This window comes from Sparus aurata, chromosome 11 (assembly GCF_900880675.1).
Source record: "Sparus aurata chromosome 11, fSpaAur1.1, whole genome shotgun sequence".
Lineage (NCBI taxonomy): Eukaryota > Metazoa > Chordata > Actinopteri > Spariformes > Sparidae > Sparus > Sparus aurata.
Genome location: NC_044197.1, coordinates 25,947,146 through 25,972,474, shown reverse-complemented (window position 1 = coordinate 25,972,474; position 25,329 = coordinate 25,947,146). Strand labels below are relative to the sequence as shown.

Sequence of the window (25,329 nt, the reverse complement as noted above, 5' to 3'; positions counted from 1 at the left end):
AAAGTCAGTTTATCTCAGGGGCAATTAAAACCAGACCATCAATACAGCACATCGTAATGAGGTGAAGCACTTGAGAGCAGCACAAGGTCAGGACTTGTTGGTTTTGCGAGCATGTTTTGCATCGCTGCATTCAATACACAAGAACTCAAGAATATGCACAAACACACGCGCTAATTGATTTTATATTCCAGCGTCGACTCATTAAGATTCCTGCCTGTTTGATCACCCCAGTAATTAGCTACCGGAGCGAGGAGTGGCCGTGAGCGAGACTTAATGACAGGCTGCTCGCTTTCTAATTACGGCTTACGTCACCCCTCTCTTGCAGCAATTAGCTCCTGTTTTAAAGGACTTTTAACGACCCTGGATTTGTAATTAGGTAATGTTCCCTTTGTGGGGGGAGGGAGATCTCATGAATGCCGTTTTAATGAATTCAAAGTGCTTGTTTTGGATGAGGCTCCTTGTCTGTGTACCCTTGGACAAAGACACTGTGTACAAATTAAAGTTGGAGCCCGACTAATTCAGTTTGTCTTCAGGGAGCTAAATATTGCTGCCGTAGAATATCCACCGACAAGAGAGGAGGACCAGACCTGTTTGCCGCATGTGTTTGGACTAAAAGATTTATAATTGGGGATCAAGGCTATTCATTTTTGCACTTTTGGCTCTGTCTATATCGGAGTCTGTTTAAACAATAACTCCCAGTGCTCAGCATGTGTATACGTGCAGGCCAGGTGTCGTCTCCTGTCTGTGTATAGCTCTCTCGAGGATGAGAATACACGTTGACCGGATGGATTTCGTCATCCATCTGCCGCTGTCACTGCCAAGCTTCACTCATGAACTCATCATCCCGAAATACCGCCTACCGTCAGAGGCTGGAGCAGCACCCGCTCCCTGTTCGCTCACACGCTGCCCCTCCCTGCAGTGGACTCGTGGGCAGCGCTCTGGCTCTCCAGGCAGCCCGTTTGATCCATGAGGTCATTACTCTCTACTTGGGTCGGTCAGGGTTTGATCTTCACCTCAAGGTTGTTTGCACACTTGAGTTTTATAGATGAGGCGAGAACACGGTGAAGGTTGTATTCTGGATGAGCTGCGTGTGATCGCAAACATGCTCGTACGCGCAGGCGAGGGACCAAAATACAACACATTCTTCAGTTTTGATTAACTCTGATGCTTGAGACATAAATCAATGGGTTATGTACAAATATTACTTTTTGAGCTCTATGATTCCTTGCCTGTGATGTCACAGCATCGTTCATAGAGTCGTTCGGCTGCAGTGTCAGAGAGCAGCAGCTGATGACACAGTTTAGGTCACAGGTTTGGGGTCTCTTAGCTGTCCCCTTGTTTCTTTCCCGAGACAGTCATCACGCACAGTACAGCTAAGGCTCATCTGAAACTGTGACTTAATAAAAGCCGCAAAACTACTGATTCCCGAAGTATTGCTGAGAGGAAAAGTCAAGATTGGGAAGGGGGAGATACGTGCTGTATGTCAATATACATCTAGATACAATACACAAACACACACACACACACACACACAGAAAATAGTTGTTGAGATACGTCAGGCTGGCCTAAGTGGTGGATTTACAGACCAGCAGTCATCCCTGGAGTCATCCCTAGCGTGGCTTAGAAAATTGCAGAGCTATTATATGAGGAAGAGGGCCATATATGGAGTGTGAGCATTAGGTTTCTCGCCAGTAATGTTATCAAGCCCCCGAGTCGGCTGCAGAGGCCAACAGCAGCAGCTGATACTCTATCATAGATTAGAGAGCAGGGCCTCTGAATGTTTGCCTTGTTTATGGATAAGCTGATAAGAAGATGAGTGAGAAATGTGAAGTGTTTCAGGGACACTTTTCTGAATCCTCTTCTTTTCTCAGTACTATCAGAGATGTTCTACATCCTCTCCTCCCCTTCCTTCCCCCTTAGTACTCCTCCATTGGATGCCTTAGGGTGCAGCCATAAACACTCCCTATAGGCCAATAATATTTCCAGAGTGAAATGTGTGTCAAGAAGCCATAACAAACATTTATTGTACATCAACAGGAAGCCATTTCAGCTTCATTTCCCCTCAGGAGTTGGAAGCAGTCTCAAGTAGGATTTGTGTTTTGCATGCTGCTGTTGTTCATCGCTGAAGAGACGCATTGTAAAAGTTTAAAAGGCTTCCTGGGGCAGATTACTACAATAAGCCTTATAAATATTCATACCAGGAGCCAGAATACAGATTACGCTGATGACCTCAGTGGATGGCATCATGTCCAGTAAAATGTCAGTGTTTGCTGTCAACTGGTCATGACTGTCATCGCACAGGCTGGATTTTATTACCTACCAGTAAATATTATGTTTAAGCGGCTCTGACAGAGCTCGTTCTGCTGCCCAGTCACCACTCTGTGTATTAACTGGAGCTCAGCCACTGTCCAGAAGTAAGCTGCTGCTGATTTTCTGTAGCTGTACCTGGTGGAGGGCCAGGATGACAATGTAGAACACTTGTTTGTTTGTCCTTTTTCTTCTGCTCTTGAGAAGAAAAAGCACACATCTGAGGTGCATTAATGATGTCAGACAGCAAACTGATGTTAGCAAAAAGCACTTTAAAGTCTGTTTAAAGCATTCAGTGAGCAAGATGACGATCACTTGTTTTTTTATTTCTTGAGCCTCAAGACTCGAATGATTGAAACATCTTGGTACCAAAATATACGTGAGCTAGTGACCTTACCGGTTGCACCCTCTGACTCAGGACAGAGAACTAACTGTTCCATTAGTCAGTTGAATTTTTCTAAGGATTTAATTGCATTTCATGGATCAGAACTTTACACAGAGAACATTGAAATCCAGCCGCGGGACATTTTCCTTACACCCCGAATAGTTTCTCTTCTGCGTGTTTTTTTTTTTTGGAGAGAAAGTGAGATGTTTTAGAGACGGAGAGCGGAGCAGGAGCGACTGTGATCTTTGGTGGAGTCGACGTTTATTCTCCCCTCTACCACTCTTAATCCCCCTGTGTGTGAGAGACCGTGTTGGCGGTCACGCACATGGACGATGTTTTCATTTAGTGCTGCTGCAATCACCTAACACACCCACAAGTGACCTGGGAATGTGTCTGGTCTGGTTGCACCCACACACACACACACACACACACACACACACACACACACACACACACACACACACACACACAGAGAGAGCTTGTACCCCACCCTGCAGCCCTGCAATGTCAGCTGTTATAAAGTTATTCTGATTTATTTTGAATTGACAGTGCATTGGCAGGGCTTGTTAATTTACTGTTTATAAATCAAAAAAGAGTTATGGCTTTTGGGTGCATAAAGATATTAGTTAAGCTTTCTCAGTTTGCGATACTGGTGTTGAAATGCGCAATTTCCTATTTTATTCTTTATTTTTTCAGGTTGATTTTTGCAGCGCTACCATTAATGTGTTTGTTTTAGTTTGCACCTCCCAGAGATCGCGGCTCCATTTAACAACTCCAATCCTGTGACAACTTTTTCCTTGGGATTTCTTTCCAACGATGGGAATTACTACTCATACTTAGCGCACAATTGTTCTTCTATTTATTCCAACCTAGCAAAGTTTCTGCTGCCAAAAACATCAAATGTGTTGCTTCCTGTGTGCCTAATAATATTTTTTTTTTCTCCCAGGACGGCCCTTACTGTACTTAGAACAGCACATTTTCTATTGGGTTGAATCAGCTGACAAGACGCATCTTTTAACGAATGACAACGAGTCATTTTTCCGATTATAAGGTGTTGTAATGCAATTGATTTAGTGGAAAATGATGCGTTTTTCGAGAGCTCACACAAGAAAAGGTCTCTCCCTTCTGAGTAAACTCCCCTGTCTTCCCTACGGCAGCCGACCCAGTTAGCGGGAAGTGAAATGAAAACATCTTTGGCGACAGAGACCATTGTTGCTCGCAAACCACACATTTTTCTCCCACGTTTGTATCCGCGTCATCACATTTGCTCGCGGCCACTCCCCCGAACCTATACGTGCGTCAAGCTGACGACACACAGTTTGGCTGCAGTGGAGTCCCATAGGTGGCGTCGGCTGAATTTCATGAGCAGAGACTGAGCTACAGATTTAAGATTCTCGCTCAGCTTTTGATTGTGACCTCCTCTGACTCATTAGCAGGCCCGGGCATGAACTCATCTTGCCCACGAGTAACAATAAAAAGAGCTGTCAGAAAGAGGAACAGCGGACGAGTGCAAAAAATAATCTGGTGAAGATCTCACTCCTCAAAATACTTTTTCTGAATGTTGTCTCTACCCCTCCCCCCTCCCCTCCCCTCCTCTCCCCTCCCCTCCTCATCTTGTCTCTGAGGTATCCGTCCGCAGATGTTCTGCTCATAAACATTAAAAGGCACCTGCCTCTCCTCTGGTCATAACATCCTCACCCCCTGACTTCCACTTGGCAACATGGGCGTCTTCTTAGCCCCTCTTCTCCCCCCCCACCTCCTGTCCCACCTTCACCTCCTTCAGATTACATAAATAACATGACATCTGCTGAGAAAGAATGTCTGTCTGCTCCTGTGTTCTCCATTAAGCCCCCCCCCCCCCCCCCCCACACACACACACACACACACACACACACACACACACACACAGGCCCCAGAGTGGTTTGGCCAGGGAAAGATGCGGTTCTGCCTTTGACATTGTGGCCTCGATTCTGACTCAAAGTGTCTGATATCATGAATAAATGCTTTCTGTCTGTCTCTCTGAAAGTCATGCGGACTCCCACAGCTTGTCGTTTCGTTACCTAAATGTCTTTTTCCCTGTGTGTGTGTAGATCATGCAGCAGATGAGTGACCATCGCTACGACAAACTGACTGTGCCTGATGACCTTGCTGCCAACTGCATCTATATGAACCTGCCTAATAAGGGACATGTGCTGCTGCACTGCACGCCAGAGCAGTATCCAGAGAGTGCTAAGGTAATGCTCAGCTCATTTCACATCCACTTGCAACAGCTTTGTCTCACACATGCAATCACACATTCAATCACAGTCTGGAGGTCACACCTTTGGGAGGAAGAAACGGTGTCGGGACAGTGGGGCTGGTTTAGTGGCTTCATTTTAAAGAGCACCTTTCTTTGTTGCCATCTATCTTTAACAACTAGCTGGAGAGATAAACCCCGCAATAACCTATGTGATTGTCTCACACAGACCACTGCAGGTCGACCGCAACCAACAATGTGTCTTTTGTCAAAGGAACGTGCAGATTTATGTGAAGGGACCTTTTGTAGACATGACTCAGACCACAGACTAGGAGTCGGATACGTTGGAGTCTTTGGCATTTCTTCCCTTACAATCATCAAAATAAATCTTCGGAAAACTGCTATGATCAATATGTTTTTAACATGTTTGTGAAAATGGCCCCATTATCCTGTCCGCAGAGCTGTTTTTTGGAGTCTTTCAGTATGTTGTTTTGGTTTTACAGCCTGCATATTTACTGCTTTGGTTCCGTCTCACCACTCTCACCAGTGTCTGTGAAAAACAGCCCCACTGCTCTCACCGATAAACCCCACTGTATCCGTCCTGCTCAGCTTTATAAAGCAGACAAAGTTAGAAACTAGCCCATGAACATAGAGGAGCAGTGAGCAGGTGGAGCATCTGATATTTCCCTCACAGACCCAACCAGAACTATAAAGGAAAGACGATGTTGGACTTCAGGTGAACACAGTCTCTGTCTGAAATGTATGTTAATGTGATGCCCACTGTATGCTAACACATAGTCAGTGTAGTCTTTATCAGCCTTTATCGGTGAAATTAATGCAGCTTGAAACATATTTTTTATTACTGAATTTATTGCTGTTGCATGAAATTAAAGGCAAATCGCTTAAAAATGCATCTTTAAGATGCTTTCTCGACCGCACCAAAGTTAGGTCAACGTGTTTATTGTCATACGCACAGTTAGAGAAACACACAAGCTTCCCTGTACAACAAAATTATTCCTGAATGTTGTTTTACAATGAAAACAAAAGTTACAAAGTTACAAAAAACATCCAAAGTGCCAAAATATAAGAAAAAGATAAAATACATATTATAGTATTTACATATTCCACCATATTCTTCAGTCAAGATGAAAGTAAAATGACTTACTGTTAGATAAAACATTTTTACTTTATGCACCTATGGTTGCCAAGTTGGTACTATTTTGATAATAAATAAGAGAAATCCATAAGGAATCTCTTAGGAAGTTGCTGTGGGTGCCCAGTTAGAAACTTTCCTTACAGCATATGCTTCCTGTTAAACCCGTCGTTGCTGTACGCTTGGCTCAAAGTACCTGGCTGAACTAATCTCCAACAGTGTCTCATACATACGCTCCATGAGCAAGTATAACCACAAAAATTCCTCAAATTTCTTTCAGACATGCATTGACCTACTTGCGAACACTCATGACACTTGCATGTTGTTTTCCACCGTAGCTCATCGCAAATGATGTGTTACTGTCTCACGTTGTGTGTTGGTTTTGGAGAGCCTGAGCTGAAGCCGTGTTATTTAGATGCTTTGGGGTCGCTCCACATCACAACAAGTCCAAAGGATTCTCACAGGATCCAACCCAGCAGCCTACAATCTACAGAGACAGTGCTCAGACCTCAAAATGTACTCTGTGGTTAAAACCCCAACCTCCGCCAGCTATTTTTAGAAGGAAGAATTCGCAAAATTATGCGTCTTTGGACTTAGATCCACGGCGAGGGATCAGTTTTTTCCAGGAAGATCAACTGAGAGAATTCAACTCGAGCATAATAAAAATCTATTTGTGTAACTCGTGCTTCCTGCTTTGGTAGCACCTTTTAACGGACCATATGGAGCGGCGTTTGAGAAATGGATGTTTGTTCCATGATTCAGTTTCCTTTACAGTGTTCAAACCCACCAGAAATTGGCCTGGAACCCATTTTTTGGTCCAAACCTGTGTTTAAGGAATGGCGGCAGCAGGGGATAGTTGACTCTCCTGCCTTCTTGTACAGTGAGTGTACAGTCGGTGCATGCTTCCCAAGGGAACTCGCCGCTAGTTCCTCCAAATATGATGTTGAGATTTCACAATCACAGACGCGTTCTGCAAGACTTCTGCTGGTTTCTAACTCTAAACATTGTCTGTCCTAATCTCCGGTCTATTTTTAGTCTGCTCGTGAAGTTACATAAGAGTCCCACATTAACAAAGGCGGGGGGTCATGAGAGAGGATTGGTGGGGTCGGAGGGGAGGAGCCGGGACATCTTTAATGGTTAGCAGTGGCGACGGCTCAAGAGGGCTCGGGTTGGAGATAAAGAAACGGAGCAGACAAAAGGCCCAGTGAAAAATAGAAGCCCCTACTGTGTGGGACCATGCCACCCTCCGGCCTGACATATAAATCTCAACCGCAGTAATGAGAGCCCGGCTGGAAATGTTCCGGAAAAAAAAGACACTTTGGAGGTGGAGATGCTATAAACGGCAGGGGATTTACTGATGTTGTTTTGGGGGAATTGTATAAAAGCAAAACCTTCCCTGGGTTGACCCTCTGATCATGTGGTCTAAACAAGTTTTTGGGATGGCGGTGTCGCTTGTTAGCTCAGTCTTAATCTATAGTTGAGACCATTCACTATAAAGTATGGAGTGTCCAGGTTGGAGCCGGTGTGGAAGTGCCCTTAAACTCTTGCTAATGGCCAGCATTGGTTTTCAAAAAGAAGTCAGCTTGTATGTCAGCTAATTAGAAAAGACTTCACTTGACTTATTTCCATAGTAAACTCTTTCATAATGCGTTCATGGTTTAATCACTAGTTTCAAGTCTTCTTCAATACAGCACGATGTGCGTTTTGTAAATTATGGTCCAGTTTTAAGTAACATAGATGATAAAGCAGGGTATGCTTCAGGGCATGACCACCTTGTCACTGACAAGTTGCTGCCACAGACAGTCCTTAGAGAGATTCTTAGTCAGTCTTAATCAGAATATCCTCCCCCGCTCAACCCTCTTGTCCAAATACGGTCACTTGTGGCTCAAAGATGATGATACAAAACTTGAGCCTTCAAAACAGAAGTGGACAATCCAATGGGTGACGTCACGGTGGGTTTAAATTTGGTTTGAACTGAACCGTCTCAACATGTGTGGGGATGTATTCCAAGATGATTATTCTGCCTGACTCCCCCAAACTTTTCTCTGGCATCAATTTGAAGTTTGACAGAGACATTTTTTATTAGTTGTCCATGATTTATGGACAAATTGCCATACAACTTGGTACCCACATTCATGGCACCCAGAAGATGGATCTAAAATGGATCTAAAGCTGTTGTTTTTCTCCTTCTTCTTTTGTTCATGTGTGAAACCAAGTTGTAAAAGCGGTTGTGGCAGGTTTCACACACGAAACAAAGCAAAATAAATTCAAAATAAACTCCTGGAACATCTGGAACAAATCTTTTTTTTTTTCATTGTTTTGTTTGCGCGAAATTACACACTATGTTTAATTAATCCAATGCTTCAGTTTATGACTGAAAAATGTATGCAAATATTCATTAACACCATATATCTTAAGATGTAAAATGTCTAAAATGTCAAAAACTATTGTAAAGCGATTAGACTTTTGTTCAATATTTTGATGTGTGCCTCCATTTTCCCAAGTGTTTCCAATGATGTTAAAAACCAGAGAAATTCACAACTTATTCATGGTAACTGTGGCTTCATGTGGTCGCCTGTCACTTTAACTCCCAGGAGAGTGAGGAAGGGTGTCCGCAAATATGACATAACGTAATGTAAGGCCAACTTTAATACCATAAAGGGACATTACAGTGAACATTTCTGCCTGAGTCACATCACACAAGAATTTCATTGGCCATGGACGCTGTAAAGCAACGAAGACAAAAACTCCCATGATGCCACGCTGCTCTTTTATTTTGATTTGACTGTGAGACCCCTAGCAGCAGAAATGGCATACTGTGTGTTTAGTGGTATGGTGGTGTTACAGTGACCACATTACACAAGATGTCTTGGTATTTTGGTTATAAAAGCTTGGGGGTTATAAGGTACACGAGTGTGGTGGCTTTAAACATGGCTATTGGTTCACCAGAGGCTTCATCAGCCATATTGCATCATGAGATAAGAATTTGTTTAGTTGGTGCCTGTGGCCGTGCCGCGAGGCCTCGCTCAGTATCGCAGCAGGGTTGAAGTGGGAGTTTAAAGAGAAAAATATCCTGGTTTGGAAGTGTGGTAGGAAAACACTGGTTTTCTTCTGGAAAATGTCCACGGGGTGACACACTACTTTACGAGGGTCTTTTGAGAATGTCGTAATAGTTCTCACTCCCATCTCTTTTTTTTTTTTTAGTGTATATTTTGCCTGGAGACCGGGAAACCTCATTGAATGCTTGTTCTGCTCCTTCACATTTTGTGTCTCTCTGCAGGGCTTTTATATCACAGAGCTTTGCAAGTTGACAAGTAGAGTAAACAAACTTAAGTGTTGCATAATTTCCCCCTCACAATTTTAACTACCGCCAGTTGAGCTGTACCTCAGCCTTGCTGAGAGCTTGTTGGAGCGCTGACGGGTCAATTAGGCCTCAAACACTGGCTCACAGATCTGGTTTCCAAGGACAGAATCAAGAGGTCGCTGCTGTCCATTCTATATTTCATAATCTTTTATATAAAAGGGTAGATTTTTGATTCCCAGATATATAATTGCTTTGCAACATGTTTCTTCCAATGACATTTGGCTGAACGCTGATGGTCTGTTGAATTTCAGCTGACATAATTGTATAATCATCATCTGTGATTTCTAAATGGAGAAGGTGTCGGATTTTTCTGACGACAGCCTCGTCTCGTCCCGCAGGTGTTCGACAAATTGAAGGACCACATGCTGATCCCCGTGTGCAACAAGGAGAAGGTCAAAGTGGATGGAGCCCTCACCTGCTGCTCTGTACTCATCAACAAGAAGGCCAACATCTGAGCGCTCACCAGGGGGCCTCTGAGTACATGGTAACCAAGCGGAGCCTGTATCTGATCACCAAGGATCCCGAGGTTTAGCAAAACTATCTTTGTACTTAGAGGAAGGGTAGACAAGAAAATATAAATCAAAGGGAGTCATCTGGTCTCCTTCCCCCCAAAAGTGACATTTTGGCCTAACCCTAACCCTAAGACTACTATGAATGAAATTAAAACCTATTTCACATCCACACTGGCAAAAAAAAAATAGGGAGCACATGAAAGAAAATGTGAATACTTTAATTACTTGCAAAGTAAATTAACCAATTAAGATCCATCTTGAACTTCAATTAAGCCTTGTCCAAACTGTATTGAAGACTTTTTAAGGACCATGTCAAGTTAAATTAACGTCTTAAAAACTTTTTTGGAATTCTTCAGTTGACATTATTACTATTTGATTCAGGTTGTGTGTCTTGCGTGTCCGAATTAAGATATCAAAATTCATTGCTCTTGATTTGGGTGTACTCTAACATTTTTACATGGCAAAAAAACAGGCTTGCAGGTTTAGATAATGGCTCATCAATTCTACCCATGTAAAGCCACTTTTTGACAGTATTTGCTTCTTAACAACTAGTCTACAAACTTTTCAAATGTAGCTCTAATTAATTATAAATCTGACGGGGGAAAGATCTGATTCCAGATCAGTAGACTATGTGCCACGTGGAGATCCCACCCCCTTAAACCTGCAGAGCCCCTTCTGCTCATGTGTGGACCAATCCTCATTTACTGTTCGATGTTTACAACCATTTAAGAGAACCACGCAGAACAACTGAACCAACAAAACCAGATGGATCTGTTTGATCATTCTTGTTGCCATTGAAAAGTACTGTCAACATTGCACTGCAGGTCTATGAGTTACATAAGTGACACAGTGAAGAATGTAAACAGTTGGTTTACGCTGTTTACGTGCACCATTTTAACTGTGATTTAATTCTGAGTGTTTGGTTTTACTGTATAATTCAATTGGGACTCAGTTTGTAATTCGCTTCTCGAGAACTGCATTTTGGAGCAAGATGAGAACATTTCCATGTCACACATTTAAATACTGCCAAATAGCAGTATTTAAGTATTTAAGTGTGTTAGTTAAAGGGACAATTCGCCCCGAAATCAAAAATATGTGTTTTTCCTCAACTAGATTGATTTGATAAGAGTTCCTGAGCAGTGGAGATATCAACCGTGGACATATCTGCCTTTAACAGAACTAGATGGCACTGGGCTTGTGGAGCTCAAAGCGCCAAAACATTACATTTGAAAAACTCAACAGCAGGTTATCTTATAAGAGATCATGACCCAGTTACTCAAGCTATCCCTCCGACCTTGTTGTCAGCAGTTTCATGTAGAAACCTTTTACTTTTAACCGTAATGCTGTGCAGAAGGACGCATGCAACTACTCAGGGACGACAGGCTCGTGCTTATGACAGCAGAGGATTTCAACATTAATGGCATCCTCTTCAGCTCTTTAGCTCAGTTATCTAGCCTCTCCTCCATGAGTAGATCCTTCTGCATTGTGATGGAAAAATTGTTCCTGAAGCTGCTCACAACAAGGCCTGTGGATTTATGGAAAAGAGACATTGCTGTTGAGTTTTGTTTATTTTTTGACCACAAGTGGAATGCCATCTAATTCCATAATGGCTAAGAGAAGGCGGACATCTCTGCAGGTGATATATTCAAAAGTGTTGGTGACTTACACCAAAACAATCTAGTAAGACACAAAAAAAACAAAAAAAAACCTTGAGGTAAGAGAAAACATTTATTTTCTGATTTTGTGATGAACTGTCCCTTTAAATGCCTGCGGTTTCTTACATTTGGTGCTGAGAACATACATAGTTTCAAAACCACTGACACACGATGGCCATTTATCTGACTTATAGGTTGTTTTGCTTGCTCAGTGCAGCTTTTGAAAGGTCTTATGGAGATCGAAGCTTTTGGTACGATCACAGTGTCATGATTTGATTTTGTGATTTTTAAAGTCCTGCCATTGAGACCTGAGGTGCTCTTACCTTTCACTACTTCTCTATAGCTCACTAATTATTTGCAACTGAGTCACAGAACACTGGAGACGACTTCCGACTAATCTCGATAATTGCCACCAGCCAGAGACGCTAACAGCAGCTTGTTAATTTATTCCAAAAGGACCATTTTGTTTAAGCAAATTAGCATCCCTCCCGGTAAGCTTTTGTTTAGATCCATGCGGGGGTGCAAATGTATTCATCTGTGGCAACCCAACAGATGAGATAATCCTTTATACAGAGCGCAGATAAAAGCTGCTTGTGTGGGAAATATGTTTTCATTATTCGAGGATGAACTAAGCTCCCATTTATCCCAACATAACACCTCTTTTCATTTCAGTATACAATGCCTGTGTGGAAAACCAATGTTGTCGCTCCTGCTGAACGATTGTGAAGGCGCTGTAGTTTTTCTCACACCACCGGTTCTGCCTGTGTTGTTCGTTACACTGGTTCTCTTTCTTTTTTCCTGCCTGGCAGTTTTTGCTCAAAACTGACTAAGCGCGTGCTGTGAAGCAGATTTCTGTTCCACTAAATCCAATGGCAGCGAACGTGACTGCGCTGAGAGAGTTTGCAACTCAGCATGCTGAACAAGCTGACGGCCCCCCATTTGGTGCGTTTCCACGTGTGCTCACGATGGTAGCAGCCAGCGGGAGTTCAGAGGATGTTGATGAGCCCTGTTCCGGTGGCCTTACCTCTGTTGTTGCCGACGTCCTTCTTTTAGGCCTTGTAGACCTGTGAATGTATGTACGCTATACACCGTATACGTTGAAACCCATCACATCTGAAACCATGCTGTTTCTCAATGTGATCGTAAGTGAAAGTTGAGGAAATGACATCAGGAGGTGATTCAGCCTCCCCTCCGTAGACGTTTGTGCATGGGCAAGCGGGCAGTGATGATGAAACATGGAAAGAATTCCTGCTGGGAGGAGAGGCTTGTACACCAGTAAACACTGGCTCTCTTAAACTTTCTCTGTCGTTCTCTCGACTGTCTCACTCTCGGCGCTCACTTTCTCCCACCCTCTGCTATTGCCTCATAGACTATCTGGGCTAATTTATGGCCATGATATCATACAGTCTGGCGAGCCCTGTAGATGTGATGGCCTGCCGTTAAAAGTGTGACACTGGTAGTATATTTTACAGAGGGCGACTGGCTTGGGCGCAGGGCGATAGCGTAGTTGCAAATGTATCCAGTTCTGATTCTCACAGTTACTCCAGAAGGCTGAGCCAGACAGGACCTGCCAGACTGATTAGTACAATGTCAAACACTGGATTTTAGGGAAGTAAAGCCATCTGAAATAGCTCCAAATCTCACCTCTTGGTTGTTCAGCTGTGGGGCACCATAACCTTTTCCTATCACTGATTTAAAATCAGAACATTATTTAATACATGTTTGGCTCTTGGCTGCCAAAGCTGGATGAGAGTAACAGCTCCTGAAGAAGCGCGCTGACCATGTCCAACTCTTATTTAGCCTCTTACTAATCCCCTCACTCATCCCAGTAGTCACTGATGTTGTGTTTCCGACTCAGGTCTCTTGGTTTTCATACAAGTTGTGAGTAATAATCCGACTCATCTTAATTGAGCCTTTCATGTACTTTGTGTAATAAATTAACATCTGACATTCAACTGTGTTGAACTGTGCTTCTTTTAAAAAAGAAAAATAAATCAGGTTTGAACTAACCCTTCACATCTGGTGATGAACTCGAAGGAGCTTCAACAGATCATGAGGCTTCATCAGGTGAGATAAAGTACAAACCTGAATCTGTGCCCAAATCTTAACTTTTCAGTGGTGTATAATGATTAGTGATGTGTCAGTGAGCACAGAGACGTCCTGTTGTTCTCTGCTACCACCTAGTGACAGCACAGATTTAAGACAGGTCTATTTAGGAGCACAACAGTGGCTGTTTAGTTGAGGCTGCTGTCCAAAAAGGCTGATAAAGTCAATTAAAAATCCTTGAGAGTCTCATTTGTTATAGTTGACCTCACAAGAAATGCAACTGTTAGAGAAACAACTTTTCCAGTGTTTATTGACAAAAATACAAACCATCACGTTATAATGTAATTCATCATGAACTAAGCTTTGAAAGGTGGGAAGCGGTTTTGGTTACATTTCGCTCCCATGTCAATCCCCTCAAACCTGAGCGGGATTCTCACAGATCCAGAAATTCCACAAGAAAATATGTGCGATACAAACGAGCAAATGACTATACAACAAAAACAATGTAAGGGCAAAGGAGAAGATCTCAGAAACCAAATCCTGTTGGTATTTCAGATGCTGATCATTCAAGACAGGAAGAAAATATACATGAATAAATGAATGAAGGCTACATTCAAATGCTAAAGAAAAAAATGTACCAACTTCAACTGACACCTGGTTTAATAGTCCAAATCCCTCTGCGGGATCGTCATCCCCCAGGAGACTCAGCCTATCCCCTTCTCTCCCTGTCCATAGTTTACATGTTATCATGGCTCTCTCTCCCTCAGTGTGTTTGTTTCTCCTCTCTGTGTGAATGGTGTCGTCCTCCGTGTTTGCGTGGCCTGTCCTTTTTCATCTCTATGGTGGATGTGTGGCTCTATGTGGCTCAGATAGTGGACGACACCCGAAGCTGCTCAGCTGGATCCACTATCTGCACTTATGACAGAATGTCATGTGTGTGACCATGTGTGCGGTAATTTTGTGTTGTGAAGCTATTCTGTACACATGCATGTCTGTCTATCCAGGGAGAGGGATACCTCGCCTTGTTCTTCCTGAGGATTCTCCCAGGTCTTTGCCCTGCTCGAACTGTGCTTTTTCCTCATTTGAATCAAGAGCAGTTGTTAAGTGCCTCACAGATTAAAAAGCCCATTGAGACATATTATGATTTGTGATATAAGGCTATATATATTTCGAAATGACTTGACTAAACTAGCCCTCATTACACTGCAGCTACATGGTACTGTAACACACCTTTACTTAAGTCATGGGGTGCATTAATCCTCAAAAGCCCTTTTCACCACTGGAGCTACTGAAAGGTCAATTTACAATGAGTTCTTATGTCAATGAGAAAGTGCAAAGTATATTTCATCAACCTGCACGATTGGAAGGAAAATGTACTTGGTTATACCGTACACTTAGCTGCAGGGTAAGTTAGTATAGAGGTTGCCGGGCACCCTCGTAGCGATGACCTTGCAGTGCACTCCGTCTGCAGGCTCAGCCAGAAGCAAGTAGGAATGGTTCAGAAAGTCCGTGCAGCAGGGTTTGGTACAGACTGATCCATCAGCGCAGGAGGAGTTACAGGTTTGGAAGAGCTCATTCTTCACTGCCGGGGCTTCTTTCTCACACACACTTGTCTCATACTCGACAACATACTTGTTTCCTTTTGGGCAAAGAACCACACTGTCTTTGTTGAGAGTCACATAGTCTGGAAAGACTTCCGTCCCAGGACTACCATCTACCTGTTCCCTGCATAAGAAGCTTCCCTCTGGTGACAGGAGCTGGGTGGATTCCTCTGATAGCTTCCCCGATCCTGAAACCTCATCGTCAGACATTATCTCCACCAGAGACGGGATGGTTTCTTCAGAGCACTGTTTTGTTATCAGTGGAGGGTTCTGTTTTGTGAACACAGAGTAATTCATTTTAATACCTGGGGACGCCGACACGCAGTTAAAAGTGCTGAAATTGAGTGAAAACTTAATTCTAGTAACTTGGTTGGATCACTCACAATGTATGTGTTGTTATTACTTGTGTTTTATCTACTTCCCCTGTCTGATATCTGAATATATATAAATACAGTCGTTTACCCTACAGTACATGTTTTATGTAATGTAAAGTTCCATGAATTATATCAAATTATTTACCCAGTTCTGCCCATTGATCTCTGTCAGATAGCCTTGTAGGACTTTGTCAAGGTTGGGCACAGGCGGCCAAATATACAGCTTGAACTTCCTGGGTAACAAAAACAGAAATAAAAATAGTCTTACGGTCAAGAAAGTCAGTGAAGGAACTGGTTTAACTTGTTGGACACTTGGCAGAGTAGTCAGTGATTTGAAATTATTTTTACAATAGAAAATGTAACAAATGTTTAAGTCTTTATACAGCATATAAAAGGTTAGGGTTTTAATTTCCAGAGGTGGCAGATTACAGTCTGTTTGAACATGGTCTTACCTGAGAGGAGTGTTAAACTGGTAGATGAGGATGATAGCAGTGATCAGCATCAAAGGAGGGATAAGGAGCAGCAGCAGCAGCAATGTGTCTGTGAAGGTTATTTTTTATTGTTAATTAAGGTTTGAATGGTGTCCAGTCATTACTTGAGTGCATTTCATGCGTGTAACATGTTTATCCTTAAGCATATCACGTCAAAGCAGTGCATTTCAGACGCCACCGCAGTTGATATCATACAGGTGATTTGACTACTAGTTGAAGTTCTTATAGAGTAAAAACAGACTTTTACAATGTCACCAAATGCAAAACAGCGTTTAAGTTTCTCAAACTTTTGGTTGTGATTTTAAAAAACACAACAATAGGGATTGCTAATTAAACGTCTTGTATAGTGACTTTTGTGAGTCTCAATGTGAACTTACTTTCATCAGCGGGAGTGTCACCAATAAACTCATCTGACCAGTCACTCCAGTTGCCTGAGTAATGAACCCCATAGGTGTAGCTCTGATCTTAACGCTGTACTTGATGCCTGCTGGAACCAGCAGACATTTGCCAGTTTGATGATCAATCAGACATGCAAACTGAGGACAGAAAAGGTTGATTTCACATTCAGGGTTAAACAGAAATCCTTGCAGTGACGTACTTGTTTGTGTTAGATGTTTGCATTTCCCTTGATATATATTATGTTTTGAAATAAATGCTTTCTATTCCTTTCCTTTTTAATTCAATTACTGTTGCATTTGATTTCTTTTTTCAACTTGTATTTAACATGAAATTCTCTTACGACATCCAGACATAAACAATATAATGGAACATCTCGCTGATTTTATTTTTTATTTTTTTGACTGTAAACTGATTACTGTGTAGAATAGAAAACTCTTTGGTGCCATCTGGTGGTAATATCAAGAACGACACTGGGGGTCACATCCTGCAGTGGTCTGAGACAATAAAAGTTATGCCATCAGAATCATTCCAAAGGTGCTAAATTACAATATAATTCCATGCACAGGACTTTAGGTATACTGAGACAAAATATGTTGCAAGGGAATTTGAAATCAACTGGATGGACATGCAAAAAGTTCTATGACCATGAACACAAATCAATACAAGAAGTATTTCACCAACAGAGAATTGCAGGTTATTTTCAATATTCAAAAAATAAAGACAAAAAATGTAAAAACGTGAAATTGTGGCATCTCACCATTTCGCCCACCGCCCCTCTGATCCGGTAGCTGACTTCATATCGCAGATGAGCTGATAGAGATGGAAGAGGAGCTTCCCATTTCAAGCACAGCTTTCCGTTCTCAAAGGCTCCTGTCAGATGACTTGGTGGGGAAGTTTTAACTAAAAGTAAAAAGCAGACATTTCTTTTCTCTCAAAATGAAGCCTGCTGCAAATAATGTAGGTAAGCTAGACAGCTTAGTGACGCAGATCCAGCCAGTAGCCGTCTAGGTGAGCTGCTGCATCTAGAAGGCCTTGGCCGTGACTTGTGAGGGTCTGTTAAATATTACAGTTCCTCCTTTTGAAGCAATTCTAAAGCATAACTAAAAGTGTAATGTAGTGCTCTAGAGGACAGTGTTTTCAGCCTCCTTCTCTCCTCTCAACCACTAAACCAAATCAGAAGGTTAAAATAAAACAAATAGCACATCCAAGAGGAAAAAGAAAGAAGAAACTAAAATCCCTCACTGCTGTTTCTGAGAGTGAACTCTTCAGAATAGAAGGTTCTGCTGAGTGGAGCTGGAGCGTTGCTGAGCTTGACCCTGAATTTTTTGGACTCATCCCCACGGAAACTGCACAGGTCAGTCAAGCTCCTGTCAGCGAGACACTCCGTCCAATCTGTCCAGCCCGAAACTTCACTGTAAAGGTTATGATATCGTCATTTTAAATCACAGCCACACTGGAACGTCTGTTGTGTTCCTAGCAGGTATAACCAAAAGAACTTCATATGCTGTTACATTACCATAGAGAAATCTGATGACTTTTACCAATCAATGATGAAATGTAGAAAGTAACATACCTGAGACTCGTCTTGTAGTAAAGTTTATATTCATTCTCTTCACCATATCTGCTCCCATTCCACTGACAGGTGATATTTTGCAGGTCAAATGTGTAGCACATTGTTGAAATATCTGGAAAAGAGGGGGGGAAAAACTCATTCAAAAGGTCACGGGATGAGATGGATAAAATTGTCCTGCACCTGAAAATGTTGCATCCACTCAGACATTCACACGCTTTTCTCATTTGGACACACACCTGCACTTTGGGGAACCACAGCTCTTACAGGGTGTGACCAGCCGCTCCAGAGTCGCGTGCTTGAAGCCGCAGATTTGACAGAGACCTGGACCTCAACCACCTCCCCTGCTACCAGAGAGTCGAGTATGTCGCCCTCCTTTGCCTTTGAAAATCACAAACATCGTAGGTTTTACAATAATAGGTAAGACAGGTTATGTCAAGTAATGCTTTACCTTTATATGCCAGCGATCTGACATAAAAAAAGAAAAGCACTTTATTTTTATTTGCTATACAAGTCAAATAACTCCCCTTTTTATTTGACTTTCTCTTTTGTTTTTCCTATTGAAGAAGTAGCAGTAGTATAATGGACCAAAGACCAGCATACAAAGTATATATACATACAAACGGGCTATACCGACACATGAATGAAAACCACAGTCTTGATGCTTGTGTGTGTGTGTGTGTGTGTGTGTGTGTGTGTGTGTGTGTGTGTGTACCTCTTTTGTCTTCTCTCCCAGTGTCTTGGAGGAGTATCGTATCTTATAGATCACATCATCTTTCTGGTATTTGGAGATACTTGATTGCCATGAAACCTTCAGCTGTCCAGCTTTGCCAGTTTGGTGTAAAGACACATTGAAGGGGGGATTCAGTAGAACTAGGAATGAAAAAAAAGGACAAGAAGGCATTACATTTTTTAGGCAAATGCTGAGGAGGCCCGATGCCTTTTTCTGATGAGCAACCTTATTGATGGTTGTTTTTCCTTGGTTCTATGGATGCATGGATAGAAAAACAATAAAACAAAAAACAGTTTATCACAAAACAAAACAAAACAAAACAAAACCTGAACAGGTATGAGCCTGCAATTAAAACATCTTAGCATTCTTGAAATGTAAACTGGGAGTGTTTTTTGAAGGGCTACAGGTACAGTTTCAGGCAAAAGCTGGGCATATAATATATGGACACCATTTATTTCATCCTTCAAAGTATACACACAATTGTGAATAGAAAGGATGGAGAGGAACCTTCAGGGCAGAAGAAGTCTCCTCTCATGATACACGATAACAACACAAAGGGAACGAAGACCTGTTCCACCTTCATTAGACCCACAGTTTAGTCATTATCTCAAAGATAAGAAACTAGAATTACTGCCTTGCACTTGTATGCATCTGCTCACCTGTCAAGTTGCTGTTCCTGAGCTATGGCCAGAAAATCTTTTTAGCAGAATATGATTATGATTTCACAGTGAAGTTGAACTTCCTCATAGTTTGGGAAACGGGAATCATAGATCACAGTAAATCCACCAGAGGAGTTGATGCATGCAACATGATGATGGATATAATTGGGAGGAGCAGCCTCACTGAGTAATTTATAGTTCTCAGGTTTTAGGAGGGGTCAAGTCCAAAGACATTCAACTGGCAATTTGGAAGCCACGTGCCAATGCTACGCTTCTTCTCAGGGATGGGATGTGAAGCAACAAGGAGTAGAGGCTGAGATAGACACACAAAAGTGGATTTGTTAAAAGAAATGCCTTACTTAATTCATCCATATAGACAGTCCGATTGTAGAGGGTGGCGTTGGTGTTGTGCTCGACCACTTTAAGGTTTGTTTCAGCAAAAAAAAATGGGGGAAATGAGCAGATGTGGAGAAAAGTTCCCTCTTCTGTTTGGGACATTTCGCACATTGTCCATCTGAGCCGTGAGAAACTGCAAACAGAGACACAACAAAAATGTTGTTATAAATATCAATCCATCAATCAAACGTTATTTTTACAGGATCTTTCACAGAAGTGAGAACAGTTCAAAGTGCTGTTGGCTACAGGCTAAAGGAAGAAAACAACATTTTTTGAGGGGGCGGGTCAATTTAAATTTTTACATTGGTTTCAATGGGACCTATAGTCTAGTGGAATATAGACAGGGAGTATACAAGAAGGTAAAAAACTAATAGTAGAGTGGCATGTCAAAGGTACACAACATTTCTCACAATGATAACATTGTATGCAAAAAACAGTAAATGTTCTGTGTATAACATACTCGTCAACGTTGTAGAACAAATCATAGGTCCTGTTGTCTGCAGTCTCAAAGAAGCAGATGCCATCCCATTGTGTCCGAGAGAAACATTTAGGATTCTGCTCATCCTTTAACACCAAAAGATCTGCTCCAAACATGACAAACAAAACACATGAGCACGGAATGACACACACTACACAGGAGCTATCCTGGGGCCTGTTTCAAAAAGCAGGTTAAACAAACTCTGAGTTTCACAATGAAGCCTGAGATGAGAAACCTGAGAGTTGAGAAAAGCTATTCAGAATTTGTTCAATCAATTCTGAATCATCAACGGAGCTCTGATATTACAATTCACTATGGCAACAGGCCAATAAAAGGCAGAGCCCTCGTTTTAAACCAGTGGATATAGACATATTAATGCACATATATGCCGACTGTGGACATTTATGTTTAACACAAAGAGCCTGAATCAGAGCGAGGAAAAATTTCAAAAAGATTTCACAATTTAGTTTCATTTTGTGTCATCCATCAATGAATTGTTACTTCTCTTTCTGGAACCGAAAAACCCAGCGGTTCCTACATCTCAGGCTTAACAAACTCAGAGTTTTCACTAAGCCAGGGCCCTGTAGTTAAAACATGTCCCCCAAAGTCAATTTCACTTTCAATTGTGTGTATGTATGTATTTATTTATAACAGCAAGATAGTAACTGACAGGAACAATTTAATTCATTAAAAAAAACTTTATTTGTCACTGGGGGGGCAATTAAAGGCAAGTCAGCACAGTAAGAACACTACAGGATACCATATCATGACAGCAACAATACCAAGGCAAGTGATAAGGATCTTTGTGGTAAAGTGAAACTGTCTCTCACGAGATTATCACTTTTATCAACATAGAATTTTGTTCCCACATCTTGTTTGCAAAAAAATATATTTTCCCCTCGATAGAGTTAGTGGTTGCTGCAAGATAATAAGTTCTACCTACATCTTATTACCATTCTTCGTAAGACTTAAAAAGCAGGTTTTGGGAAATCAGAGGCTCTGTATCATGCAGTTAATGGTCAGCATTTTCAGTGGAAATAAATTAAACAAGAGAAAAATGCTTTGCTAATTGGAATTAATGAATTAGTCTTGACTAGAAACCTGTATGCATGGCATCTTTTTTATATTTTATATGAAACAATGTACAATGTATTTGTCCCTGCTCAATGAACTTCTAAACTAAAACTAATTAAAATTGCTTCAAAATGTACTGCAATGGAAAATAAAATTTAAAATAGAATAAAATAAAGGCCTACCTTCCTGTGACAGATGAACAACAGTCCCATCCTTGCAATGTATCCAAGACAGAAATCCCACCTGTGTCCACAAGCTAATAACGAGTATCTCCCACTTGGAGGGAAGCGTCATGTTGGATTTGTGGTGTCGTTATTATGAGGAATTACGTATCCAAAAAACCACCATGGCACACAAATTAACACAACGCAACCATGTGTATGTTCACTGTGTGTGTGTGTGTGTGTGTGTGTTATCTCTTACGCGTGTTTGAGTGGGCATGGGTGGGTAGGGCTGAGCGGTTTTGAGGGAGGGCGGCCCAAAGTAGAGCAGGAAGCCTTCTTTGTGTACAGTGGAAGTAAACATCAACAAAAAAGGCGGTTTGGGAGGACTGATTGGCAGTAAACTTAATAAATGACGTACATTTCTATACTTTAGTCAACAGTTAGACATTATACCTAATGGGAGATGTTACTGCTGATGAAAATAGTGAATGTATGAGTGCATCATTTGTCTTGGTTTGCAGTTTTTGCCTTATTATGGAGGCTAATCGCTGAATGCTTTATGAGCTCATCAAGGACTTCAGGGAAATCTAGAAGTAAAGAACACTCAGAGGTGATGTGGGGTGCTTTACTTTATTCCTGGGTGAGGGAAACACAAGAGTGCATATAGCAACTAAAGGGACTGAAAAACTGTTAACTTGCACCACCAGCCTCTGCTGATTTTCTCTGCATATTTACCACATCCTGGGTAAGTACAACAGCAGGGTACTCCAGTATGGTCCTATTAATCAAACATAGCTCAACAGTAATCCATGTTTTCATGATGTTATTCCAGTCAAATAAACCTCGTCCTCTAGCTCACTCTGTTCTACAAGTACTTACAGAATGATTTAAGTTGAAGAGTAAATGAAGAGCACACTGTAAATAAAGGCAACATGACTGGAAAGTCTAGACAACACCGTCCCTGACCTGTCTTAAACTTTGACAAATTACCTAACATTCACTTTCTTTTTATATACTAATCAGACGATTAATGGATAATGAAAATAATCACGCTCAACTCATACATTTAAATGCTACCATCTAAAATGTTAACTTCACCATCATCTTTCCGTGTAAAAAGAGCCATTGCATGTCAAAATGACAGTTTAGGGTGTTGGCCTTGAAAAGTGCACCTCAGGACTTGTTGCTCCGACAACAGTTCGACAACAGTTCAGTTCTCTAAAGAACTGACAAAACTTGTGAAATTACCAACTTTCTAATCCAGGGGCCGGCAGACTGCACAACACATCATTGGGTCTAAACCACCAGATAATGCAGAAAAACCTCAGCATTACCAAAGGTCCGACCAACCTCAGCCACTTCCCCCTTCCGTATGGTTGGATTTCCCCTCGGGGATTGGTAAAGCTATCTATCTATCTATCTATCTATCTATCTATCTATCTATCTATCTATCTATCTATCTATCTATCTATCTATCTATCTATCTTTGGGTTGGACTTATCAAAAGTACAGGATTGCCTGATGCAATAATTATGACAAACACAAATTTATCTGTAGTAATACAAAAAAGAAAAGAAAAAAGAACTGTATTGAATGGTTTCAGGATCAGAGTGGATCTGATGTACAGTGTTACTATGAGGACCTTAGTATCCACATATACTTGAGAACGTGGTCCCAGTATTTTCTAAGTGTATTCAAATTTCACACCTTGCCCAATTTACAAAGAGATTTAAAGATCTGATATGTGACTAGTGACTGACTGTCACTACAATATACAATTTAGTCGTTTACTTCTTCTGTAAACCAGACAAAAACTCATGCAGTAATACATTCAATCTTTGCTTCAGAATGTTCTCACGATCAGAAAACCAAATTTTGTACACATTAAAAATGAAACCTGTGAACAAGGGACCTTAATACTGAGAAAACAGTTCTCCGCAGATGGGTGCTGACCACAGACTGATATAAGCTCTACCAGTGCAGTCAACCAAAGATGGTGAGCTGTGATTGATGAACCTTTTCTGAAAATGAAACACAAGTTTTTTCTGTCTTTCTGGTTTTGAGAATTTCTAAAACAAAATACCCACATGGCCAGAAAGCCGCAAATGGCCTTGAAAACAATGATACTGAAAAATGATTCTCTGAAACACTGTTTTCAGGGAGAGTTATACGAGATTTAAACATTTCCTGATGACCTGATTGTGCTACATTAGAGAAAGCCTCAGCCCATGTGCATGACATAATGTACTTGTGTCTTTGGGGCATTCTCATAAATCAGGGAAGCTCACTAGATACCACTACTGATTATTCATTAGACTGTACAAGAGAGATAGCTGAGTTTTTGCAGGTTAAAAACAAGGATGCCACTTCTAGTCATGATTGAGTAACTTCATATACAATTGTAGTTGAAAGTAGGGTTATTTTCAAGTGTAGCCTTATATATTTCATATTCTTTTGACCTGTTATAGCATGAGAACCTGAACATGTCTGCCATTATCAGACAACCTGCAAAATGGTCTTGTATCAAAGTTGAGGACAATTTTTTTTTTCCTGTCACCCCAGCTTCCTATATGTCAGAGGAAGGCAGCTCTAAGCTTGTAAACTACAAGCAACTTTAGCTACATGGCCCATGCTAGCCGGGATGCTGGCGTTAGCTTAACTAGGTTCACTACGTACTGCACCCTAAAGAAACTCGAGTTAAAATCAAAACAAATTTGTTTTTACATGCCAGTTAGCAATGGGTGGCATCTTCCACTTTACAATTGTGATGTACTTACTGTATATCTTTGTGTCTGGTCTCACAATCATTTTGCATGCGGCTTAACCAACATGTGAATCCAAGTTTTCAACGGCCGCTTCATTACACCAACCTGCCACAGCTGGCTTATGGCTTCAAGAAAAGGTGCGGGTCGGTGACGGCACAGTGTAAACACACTGGGTTTAAATTATTTCCTGCAAAAAAGTTGTGATTCAGAGCAGAAAGTTCATATATATGCTGTAATGTCTAAAGAGTCCTTCAGAATTGCCTAAAGAGGACTGCTTGGCTAGCGTTGCCTTGGGAGTGCTGAGGTTACAAATGGCGGAAGAGAACTTTGATGGTGACTTAGCCAACAAAACAAACTTCCAAAATGTGAATTCAATATTCTCCAAACACAATAACATAAATGTAGCTAATACATTTCTCCACTGTCTGCCCCCCATGCTTAGAATGCTTTATTTAGATATACACATCTTCCAAAGGCATAGAGTGGTAACCTTAAACTAGAGTTAGCTAGGTACAACGGTAAGCTTAGCTGTTTCTGCTGGCGACAATTCAACTGCCAAACCCATCAGCTAACCTAAGTTAGCCTGAGGTAGTTGACCTACTCAAAATTAGTTAGGTATGTTGTGATATGGGGGCATATATGTATATGCATGCTGTCAAAGAGAAATAGCGAAAAGCTAATGCTTGACATTAGACCCCACACCACCGTGTTAGTAATACAAACATCTGTTAGCATTATTCACCAGCGTTATTATTGTTATTATAGTTATTATTATTGTTATTATAGTTATATCTAATGTATACTGTATCTAGTCAGACTGATGAAATATGTAAACCAAAGCTCAAACTCAACACTTCCACAAAATGTAAAGCCACTCTTTTTCCATGGTGTATGTAGATGATCGTTAACACAATCGCCGGCTCAAGATTGCAGCTACTAAGTATTTTAAACATTGATTTTGCCCTAG

General features: G+C 41.4%; 2 protein-coding genes across 2 annotated transcripts in view; one reads left to right on the top strand and one right to left on the bottom strand.

The window, feature by feature from the left end:
- The window catches only part of ddah1 (dimethylarginine dimethylaminohydrolase 1), an 81,847-nt gene extending 68,280 nt beyond the window's left edge, over positions 1-13,567 (top strand). Inside the window, exons 5-6 of the mRNA XM_030432653.1 lie at positions 4,783-4,926; positions 9,784-13,567. Of these exons, the coding sequence (XP_030288513.1) occupies positions 4,783-4,926; positions 9,784-9,900 (261 nt within the window). The 3' untranslated portion in view covers positions 9,901-13,567. The remainder of the gene's footprint in view (positions 1-4,782; positions 4,927-9,783) is intronic.
- A 377-nt stretch (positions 13,568-13,944) lies between these two features.
- Positions 13,945-21,869, bottom strand: mpl (MPL proto-oncogene, thrombopoietin receptor). Its single transcript, XM_030432650.1, is given in 13 exon segments — positions 13,945-15,529; positions 15,779-15,866; positions 16,086-16,173; positions 16,502-16,564; positions 16,567-16,660; positions 17,281-17,423; positions 17,766-17,935; positions 18,097-18,208; positions 18,333-18,474; positions 18,809-18,966; positions 19,845-20,014; positions 20,342-20,462; positions 21,616-21,869. Coding segments are annotated over 13 exon segments (1,938 nt in total). The 5' UTR covers positions 21,728-21,869; the 3' UTR covers positions 13,945-15,052.
- Between the last annotated feature and the right edge of the window lie 3,460 nt (positions 21,870-25,329).